Genomic DNA, 10,043 nt, shown 5'->3' on the forward strand with positions numbered 1-10,043 from the left:
GGTATTTCAACCTTGTACCAGCCTGTGATTCTCACACATCAATTCTTGGGTCAAAGAGAAAAATAACTAAAACATAGGGGCCTTATTGAATGACAAAGTTTTCCTGCATAATGTCACTATAAAACAATATCCAGTAAATGCTACCATGGTACTAAAATACCTAACAATACCTGTTTATCCTTTTACTGTTTATCTTGTATGCTCTGTACAGTGACCTTGGGTTTTAGAAAGGCGGCTACAAATAAAATGTATTATTATGATTATTATAAACAACAAAAGGATGTGAATACTACATGGATGTGATTCTCTAAGAGACTGAAATCAAACTCTGCACAGTATTTTTTTTTGTAAATGCTGCTTCAAAACATTTATTTTTTAGTCTTTTGCATTTTACATAGACATTCACCACAACAGACTTGATAAGAAGAAGATTTGAGACTTGTGCAGAGAACAGAGTACAATACTACTCAGAAGTAAGAAAAGATTTGGACCATTTATAACTGTGAGAACGTTCAGCTTAAAAAAGCACCACAGTATGAATATCTATTACCGGGCTGACATTAAAAGCAGAACACTGACACAAAATTACAAGACAGTGGATTGAAAACTGTGCAAAGTTGTACAAAATTCTCTTGAACCTGACTCCTTTTTTAAAACTATGCCAAATGCCTCCTAGTGTACATTCTTACCTATGTTTGTGTTTTGGTTTAATAATTCAAAGCATGGTGTGCAGTATAACAGTTTCTCTCCATCAGACAAATAAATAACTGAACCATTCAGACTGAGTGTTTTCGCTTTGGACATCAGTATACATTGACTACAACATGTTTAAGGCCATTGGTTTCTTGTGTAACACATGCAAACATAAACTGAAAAGAATAAAATCAGAATAAACTTGTTTTTTAAATACACAGAGTAACATATGTGATTGAGAAATAAAAGCTCACTTAAATTCAATTATTGACACAAGTGTAAACTGTGGGAATGCTATCCATCTGATGTGAGCGCTCTCACATATGCGACTTTCCCTAATCTAGGTCAAGCTGCAGACTGGCGACAGGGACCGCAGTAAATCTGCCGGGATTATGGAGGCCCTCGGGGGAGTGGTGCAGATCCCAATTTAACTTAACGACCAGTGACTGCAGTATTTGTGTGTGAAGACTCCCGTTTGATAGGTTTACACTGATATTAATATATCGACATCATCCCAGCTTGTCTCAACAATCGGTGTGCTTTGTTACATAATCTCATGCTGACAGTGGGAGAAGTGAAAGGGGCTGCTGACTAAAAGTTGGATGAGAAAAAGACTCAGAGTGCAAGATCAGTGACACGAAAGAAAGAAGTGGGTCATGGGATGAGATTTAGGAGATTTAACAGAACAACTGAAGTGTTCAACCAGCTAATTACTGATTATAGACCAATAGAAGTACATGCAAAATTTATGAGTGACACACAAAAATAACAGAGACAAGAATGGCTAAGCTAATGTGTAAAATAATAGTATAAATAGTAAAAATCGAAAAAAAAATACATAGAGTATTACTTATATTATAGGATTAAATACTTTGTCCTAAAGAAAAATACTTGGGGAAGTCTATATACTACCAAATAGCAAAAGCCAGTTCTGGGGAGAAGAATCTCAATCTGATAAAGGAAAAAACTGAACTCTGTGCTTTTCTTTGTTCAAATTACAACAAACAGGAAACAATGCATTAACTGAATTAAATGATATTCTACTTTGTTAGCAAAAAGAAGAGACATTGGTTTTGCAGCTCCACTGCTGTGGTAACATAAAAAAACAAAACAACTCCACTGTTTGTCACAAAGAAAGCACCATATATGTGGAATCTGACAAACTGGCAAGGTTGCAAGAAAAGAGCTGGTCTTAGGGCATGTAACACAATTTTGATGCTTAATGTTTGCAGGACAGTAATAAAGCTCTCTACTGTACATTTGAAAATTACAAGATATACAAATAGGCTTCACAATAAGACAGAAGGAGTGCATCCCCCAGACTGTGGTGTGCATACATTTGCAGAGCAACGAGTATAGCCTGTCACGTGCTAAAGGGAGTGAGATGCAGATAGTACACTAGTTATAGTACAGCATATGACTGGGCGACAACACACCGGGCAGTTTTAATGATTACGACTGGTCACACATTATCTCTTTCTGTTGCAATCCTCGGCTGCTGAGGCAGCGGGGCTGTCGATGTGGTGCGCTGAGGTGTCCAGCTGACTATCGGGCTGAACGGACTGCACTGTCTCTACCAGGCTGCCGCTGGGTAACACCACATAGCGTGCGGCCATGTCTTTGGGCTGCAGCTCCCGTATTCCCTCCTTGCTGTGCCAGATCCCGTAACCGAAATACACAAAAAGACCTGCGCGAGAGACAAGATGGAAAAAAGCTAGAGCAAGAATTTGACTCTACATAACAGCATACAGCTACAAAATGGCTCTTTTTTTGTCCTTGTGTTTGATGCAGAAGATGAAGGTGTACGTATGAGAGAAATTTATTATTTAATCTACTTGAGTGTAGCCAATCTACTAGATGTGACGTTACAATTTTCAAATGAACTGACATTGTAGTTACCGTCCATCTTAGATGGCCAGGCTTGCTTATAGGACTGCTGATGGCAAAATGGCATTTTAAGACAAATACTACAGTCAGCATGCTAATGTACGCTCAAATGCAAAGCCTGCAGGTTGTTACATTCAAAGTCGTCACATCAGTGACTGTATAAAAGATCTGAAAGTTTACTGTATAAAGGTTTACAATCATTTGGCCACATAAGTGATTGTTAGCAATGCTCTGTGCAGTTAACACCACACAGAGCTAAAGTTAATGCAACTATTATTAGTTTTGAGGGGTAGCTTTCACTTAGTTTTTAATGCACTTGCAACTTCTGATTGTGAAAAATGAGGCCAGTTCAGAAATGTCGAGAACTGCAGTTTCTCAAATGGCCACTTGAGGCTAGCTCTCCTTTGAGTAAAGTAAGCCAATCTCCTTAGAGACCTATTATCAACAGCCAAAAAGATTGTGTTTACAGCCTGTTACAGTCTCTGTAGCTAAATCTTTCTTTTAAACAACTGCACAGGGTTGAATTTTTGTATAACTTTGTATAACACGCAATGACACACAAATCAATTTACAAGTTTTGTGTAATGTGTTCTTTTTCTGGACAAAGCATAAAAATGAGATACTGTTTAAGTGATCAAACTTAGAAATTCTGCAGGGGTTCAAATAAGTATTTCCCCCCCAACTGTAAGTAAAGGGAGCGGATTGAAAAGTTGACTTCTGCCATTCTGCTTTTCCTCTGATGTAATAGTTACATCAGTGAACCAGTAATGATAAATAGCCTAATATTATGAATAGTACTTTAGCAAAAGAGTACTTTTGAGTTAAATTTAAAAAAAATAAAATAACACTCCATAATTACATTATGGGAGATAAGTATCCATTCCTGCCTCAAGGGAGTGAGAATTTAGCCAGAAGCCCTGTCAACAGTAATATCCCACATGTGTGTATTTTGTTAACTTGCAACAGTGTGACAGGGAAGTTTAAACAGTTTAGTGGCCCAGAGAAGCCTTAAGCTAATACAGCTAATTACGCTTCCCAAGTGATTCCCACTGACAGACGGGACATCAAAAAGCTGTTTGTCCAGCGCCTACATCTACAGAGGACTGATAATAAAAGGTTTTCTGCTTCCTAAGAGAACAGAAGATCTTTTATGACCAGCCTTTTATTGTAAAACTTGTGTAGGTTGCATTAAGTTCACCTGAAACAAAAGGCAGATGTTTTATGGTAGCGTATTCAAACTACTTCCTGAGATAACACAGACGGCCACCGTTTGTGCAGATAGAGAGTTGCATGAGCCGGCTGTGTAAAAGTAAATCTATTTGCCCAAAGTTTAAGTTGGGCAAAAATATATATTTTTGGAGGAATATACTGAAATCTTTTAGTGGCCCCAATATTTTCTGCATAAGTTCTGATGTCCTCTTACCTATGGCAATCCACACAGTGAATCGAATCCAGGTTAGAAAGCTGAGCTTCATCATGAGGAATACATTAAAGAGGATACTGGCACCTGGAGTCAATGGAACCAGAGGTACCTATATAAAAATAAACACTCTGTCAGTCTCTAAGCAGTACAGTTTTTCCTTCTTTTTAATATAGACTTGAGAATGTCTGTAAAAGCTCACCTGGAATGTTTTGTTGTTTCTTTGTGGCTCATGGACCCATATAATAGCAAGGCTGAGAATGTAGGCTAAGCTAAAAATCACCAGAAGCATTGTGAAGCTCCACAATGGCAGCTGGAGGTGTTTCATTCCAAATTCTAGCACAACACAGAGGGACACCGAGCTCACTATCAAAGTGAGCACACAGAAGGCCACCACTTCACCGGGCTCACAGTCCCCCAGCAGCCTGTCCAGGTACGGCTCCCAGCACGCCTTCAGCTGCCCCACGCCACGCCTCTCTTTTTGCTTCTGCCTTTCTACCAACTGGAGTTTGTCTGAGAAGGACTCGTACTGCTTTGGCTCCTCACTGTCCTCAGATATGGTCTGAGATTCCAAGGGGGCAGGAGAAGGCTCGTTGTTGGGGATGGGAGATGTAGAAGGCGTTCCCTTGGAGCTGGTTTTCTCAGGCTGGAAGCGCAGCACGATAACACTCGCTGCCACGAAGGTGTAAGCCAGGAGAGTCCCGATGGACAAGAACTGAACCAAGGCCTCCAGGTCAAAGATGAGAGCCATGGTGGCCATGAGGATTCCAAACACCAGAATAGCATTAACAGGAACCTTGGTGATGGGATTGACTCTTGCAAAAATGGAGAAGAACAATCCGTCCTCTGCCATGGCATACACAATCCGAGGGAGGGAGAAGAGATTACAGAGCAGCACAGTGTTCATGGCTAGAAAGTGGAACAAAGAGGACACAAGTCAAAATATGGCACTGATAAATCAATACACCTGGTAAACACAATGCACCAACAAGCATTTAAATCAAACTCACCACATATGGAACCGACTGCCACAACAATTCCAGCCCAACTATAACCACGGCGGAAAAAGGCATCTGCCAGAGCCGAGTTGGGGTCCAGTGTATGCCAGGGTACCATCAGCGTAAGCACTGTGGAGACCAGGATGTAGGCTGTTGCTGCCAATCCAAGGGAGATAGCAGTGGCGATAGGGACGGCCTTCTGTGGATTCTTTGCCTCCTCACTTGAGGAAGCAATTACATCAAAGCCCACAAATGCATAGAAACATGTAGCCGAACCTGCCAGTATTCCCGACATGCCGTAAGGTGCAAAGCCCCCTTGCTCCTGGCTCCAATTGGCTGGCTCAGCGAGCACAAAGCCAAAAACCAGGATGAAAACAATAACCCCCATACTAACGGTGGAGAAGATGTGGTTGAGGTAAGAGGACACTTGGACGCCAAAGGAAATGAAAAATGAGGCAACCACCAGAATTCCTGCCGCGAGCAGGTCAGGGTAATGCGCGAGGAAGGGAACGTTCCACTGCATAATGTGCGTCTCTGTGAAATTCTGGATGGCGTGGTTAAAAATTGAGTCTAGATAGCCGCTCCAGGCACGAGCCACCGCAGCCCCACCGATCATGTTCTCCAGAATCACATTCCAGCCAATGAGAAAGGCCCACAACTCCCCCACAGAGACATAAGTAAACATGTAGGCGGATCCCGTTTTGGGGATGCGCGCTCCGAACTCAGCGTAGCAAAAGGCAGCCAATAAGGAAGCTATACCTGCGAAGACGAAAGATATGATGACAGCGGGCCCGGCTGTGTCTTTGGCCACCGTTCCTGTCAGAACATACAAGCCGGAGCCCACCATTCCACCGACACCCATCAGCGTCAGGTCCAGGGTGGAGAGGCAGCGTTTGAGGGACGTGGCCATCATGTCATCTTCTAGTGTCTTGAGGCGGTTCAGTTTCTGACAAAGGCGCACCGCTGGCGCACAGCCTCTCGGACAGGTTGCCATAGCTAAAGGGTTAGGCAGGCCAGCTGGGCAGGATAGTGGTGCAGCAGTCACACTGGATCCATTACCTGCTTATGAAGAGAACCTGTAAAAAAGCAATTTGCATTTCGTGACTAAATATGTATTTTTCACAAATCAGCTGATGCATACTATATGTGCAATGCCACTTTGGACGCAAAGTTCTCTTTCAAGCTGTACCTTTAAAGAAATGATGTCCATGTCCTTGAAAAATATTATCTATAGAGATTTTTAAGGTCCTGCATTTACATTTGACAATATCTTCATTTATACAGCTTAAAATCATAACATATCTGAATATAGGTCCTGCTCCCAATCACAGAAGGGTCATAGAGATACTGGACAAAAAAAAAGTTACATACATCAAGTCAAACTTCAGTTTCTTACATTTTTATACACAACATTTTGTCACCCTATGCTCTACAATAAAAACAAAAAGCTTTAGATCTCATACCAGCTGATAACCAGGATCACCAGCCAGATGTTTGTAATATCTTTAAATCTTTGCCTTTTTATTTGCTTTCATGTTTTTCTCCTTTAAACCAAGAGTCTATAGTGAGTGGCACTACCCTCTTAACACGGTGGGCCAGTCCACGTCATCTAAAAGGTATCACTGATGTGTAAAATTACAACATCAAACACAGTTGGAAAAGAGAGCAAGAAAAAAAATTTACAGATTATTTTGATATATTTAGTCTTTGTTTCAGTACTTCCAGATATTTCTCCTATCGCTCTGGGCGGTGCAACATCCGACTCCTGGCCTCGATCGGCATATGGCGACAACAGGATGCCTCCATTATAATTACGTAACGCTTTATTCCCCTCTACAAATAAGACCGCTGTCTACTACAACCACAGCCGTTTACATTACACGTATAAAAGCGTGCTTATCCACCATCAAATAACAGAAATAAGATCAGGCGGATGATTGAATGTGCGTCCTTTTAAATGCCAAATTAATAATTTAGAACAAAATGGAAACGCAGGCAGAGAGAGGATCACACCAGTGCATCGCCCTGCCTCTCTCCTGGATGTGGACGAAATGCGGCGCTACATCACACTTTCCACAGATAGGTGTGAGTTTCTGATCCACGCTTCGTTTGTAATGATAAACGACCGCAATGCCATTTTAAAAAAAGTCAACGATTGCTTTACCGTCGCTGTTCAAGATGCGTCATCGGTGCTGCTGCGGGTCCTGAGCTGTGGCGAGTTACCGGCGTACATCGTCTGGTGATGGAGCAGAAGGTGCACAGTCGAATAAAATTAACATGCACTGCCCTGACTGACTGCTTCTTAAAGGCGCAGCTCCAGCTGAAAGGGGTTCCCCGCTGGGCTCCACCCATTTTTCAATCCACAGGGTCCCCGGGGGGTGGGGGTCCCTATGGTTACATGACAGATAAATTTACTATGTGCATGTATGTAGCCAGTAAAACACAACTGAAAAGACTGAAAATTAAAATAAAACTGTATGATTAAGCGTCTGATCCATGAGAATGGGGGAACTGGAAATAAAGGAAAAAACTGGGGGTATCGTCCCTATTCTGGTATCTTTTTTTCCTTTTGAGCTCCTCTCAAAATGTGTGTATCATTTTTTGTTTGTGTAGGCATTTTTTGTTGTTGTTGCCTGTATACAGTTTGTTACCATAGTCGCATACTGAGTGTGTAGTTAACATTAAAATGAAACCTTGATACAGCATCATAACATGATGGATGATAGTTGATGTTAGACCTTAGGACAAAAAACAAAACTTACAAAAAAATAACAATAAAAAAAACAACTTAAGGCAATCATTAATTCTGCTAGGCTGCACTTTTATTTATTCATGGATTACGTTATTCATGTATTCAGTTATAATAACCATGAATATATTTCTCCAATAATACAAAATAATTGAAACAAACAGAACAGCCACAAAAACACATGACAGTGTAGGAACTATTACAGTAATGCTCAAATAAAGTTGCTTAAAAAAAACAGAACAGTCAAACTGACAACACTTCAAAGCGTGTTTCTATTTACGCATTTTAAATAAATATCATAAAGAAACATCAAATAACTAATTTTCTTGACAGAAAGCAATACGTTGTTGCTCAGAGTTACTTCTCTGTCCGCATAAATCAGCAAAACTTCTCCTTTGACTTCAAGTGTTGAATTAATGCGTCTCGGGGGGCTCTCGTGTCCCCATGTCAGGGCTGGTAAACCCGTTTAAATGATTAATAACAAAACACCTTCTTAATTTCTTACAGGCTGTGATATTTAAGCTATGACAGCCTGCTACCGCTTCACTGTGTCTTGCAACGTCTCACTTCAATACTTCAAAAGCAGCTTTTTTCCACATGACACTGATGATTAGAGCACTCGGAGCATGCGTCTGAAATTGCCACTTCTTAGAAGACAGGAGTGTTGTATGTTCGCCGACCCCAGGGGCAGATCACGGTTACTGGATTGTGACCAATTTTTCTCAGTTTTGTTTGGCACAAATAGGTTGCTCTATCATCCTCCTCATAGAAGTCCAGATTGAGACTCCTTCTGTTGAAGCTTAAGGATCAATTCAAGTAGGTTCATCTGCATTGTCAGCTCCTGAAACACACAGAGTTTGAAGAGCAGCTAGTGTCAGCCTTCTGCTCTGTCACAAAGTACTGCTCCATCTGTATTTGAGGGCTCAGTATACATTTTAGTCATTAGCTAACTAACCTGAGGATTAGTAGTGACGTAAAACCCAGGGACTCCTGCTTTCTCGAGCGTGTTTTGCTGGTCTATCACTTTTTGATCCATTTCTGCTACGATCTTCTTATCCATCATTTTTTGTTCCTCTCGCACACGAACGTCCAGAGCCTGATACAACAACACAAAGTTGTAAACTAAAAGCATAGAGCAATACCATTCAGTAAGCAGAGATGTTAGAAGTTCAGTGCTTACCTCTAGCTCGGCTTGTTGGTTTGCCTTGAGCAGCACAAGGTTGTGAGACTTGCATGACTGCAGGGCATCTTTGTGTTTTCGTGCAAGGTCTTGTTTGAGTGCTGCACACAAAAGAGAACCAGTTAATCAACAGATTAAGGTTTCCTTTCCCAAGAAGCAACTGTAATACCTGCCGCACCGGTGAATTTCAGGGGAAGTTAGTGATGTTAATCAACAAATACCAGACAACAGGAATGGCGGGCGTTCCAGTTTAAATGGTGTTCCTGTGAACAGGTGACAACTCTTTGTATATTTCCCTCTCTATGTTCCTGAAGTCACTGTCTGCAGTTTTGTCATTGTGTAATAGCAGCATAAGTCATAAGATAAGATAAGATAACCTTTATTAGTCCCACGAGTGGAAAATTTGTTGGGTTAAGGCTGCCGACCTTTGCCAGCGCCATCTTACCCTTCCGACCATTCATACATTACAACATCACATGGGGAAGACAGGTCAGAGGTATAACAATGGAAAATGTACAACATGAGGAAAGACGTATGAGGCAAGGGTTGACATGAACAGTTCATGCCAAATCCACGTCATTATCTTCAGATGACGACCTGCTGATCCCTTAAAACAGACCTAAAATTGAGCTACATCACAAGTGCAGTCGACCTCATGGAAATAAATTATTCCAATTTGTATGAACTAGCCTACATATTTTCACCTGATAGATGCTTTGTGTTTTCATAAGTAACATAAGCCTCGCCTATGGCCATGGTTTGGTGCGTGTCATTCACTCAGTGTTGGACATCTGTAGCAAGAGTTCTTTACAAATTAGGGCTGCCACAAACGATTATTTTGATAGTCGACTAGTCACCGATTATTTTTGCGATTAGTCGACTAATCAGATCATGCATCTATTGGACGTAAAACCTACATCTTATTGCACCAGCATGCATCTGCTCTTATATAACTATCATTAGCTTACAGTTTTAAGTGTTTAAGATATGTGCTAACTAAAAATAAAGACAAGATGATAGTTTATTAAATTTTAATGACATTTGCAGATTGTTTCGGTGGAGTTTAATAAACTCAGCCGTCTGCTCCTTGCTATCTAAATTATAACAGGACACTGG

At 41.1% G+C, this 10,043-nt stretch overlaps 2 protein-coding genes across 3 annotated transcripts in view; both read right to left on the reverse strand.

The window, feature by feature from the left end:
* Positions 1 to 1,355: 1,355 nt before the first annotated feature.
* On the reverse strand, positions 1,356 to 7,322 carry slc7a4 (solute carrier family 7 member 4). The gene is made up of 5 exons (XM_005729512.1): positions 7,163 to 7,322; positions 5,011 to 6,074; positions 4,203 to 4,909; positions 4,004 to 4,112; positions 1,356 to 2,380 (listed from the first exon to the last, which is right to left on the reverse strand). Exons 2-5 carry the CDS (start codon positions 5,990 to 5,992, stop codon positions 2,163 to 2,165), a joined length of 2,016 nt encoding a protein of 671 aa, XP_005729569.1. The 5' UTR covers positions 5,993 to 6,074; positions 7,163 to 7,322; the 3' UTR covers positions 1,356 to 2,162.
* Positions 7,323 to 7,798: 476 nt separating this feature from the next.
* The window catches only part of dgcr6 (DiGeorge syndrome critical region gene 6), a 5,860-nt gene continuing 3,615 nt past the window's right edge, over positions 7,799 to 10,043 (reverse strand). For both annotated transcript variants that reach the window (XM_005729517.1, XM_005729516.2), the window contains exons 4-6: positions 8,928 to 9,028; positions 8,703 to 8,843; positions 7,799 to 8,588 (exon numbers count right to left, since the gene is read on the reverse strand). In XM_005729517.1, the coding sequence (XP_005729574.1) occupies positions 8,511 to 8,588; positions 8,703 to 8,843; positions 8,928 to 9,028 (320 nt within the window). In that variant the 3' untranslated portion in view covers positions 7,799 to 8,510. The remainder of the gene's footprint in view (positions 8,589 to 8,702; positions 8,844 to 8,927; positions 9,029 to 10,043) is intronic.

This window comes from Pundamilia nyererei, unplaced genomic scaffold, assembly GCF_000239375.1.
Source record: "Pundamilia nyererei isolate P.nyererei 1_Seehausen unplaced genomic scaffold, PunNye1.0 scaffold00033, whole genome shotgun sequence".
Lineage (NCBI taxonomy): Eukaryota > Metazoa > Chordata > Actinopteri > Cichliformes > Cichlidae > Pundamilia > Pundamilia nyererei.

Coding starts and splice junctions, on each gene's coding strand:
- slc7a4 (XM_005729512.1), bottom strand. CDS start 5,992: ATGGCAACCTGTCCGAGAGGCTGTGCGCCAGCGGTGCGCCTTTGTCAG. Junction 4,910..5,010: donor GGCAGTCGGTTCCATATGTG/GTGAGTTTGATT, acceptor TCCACTTTCTAG/CCATGAACACTGTGCTGCTC. Junction 4,113..4,202: donor GAAACAACAAAACATTCCAG/GTGAGCTTTTAC, acceptor ATTTTTATATAG/GTACCTCTGGTTCCATTGAC.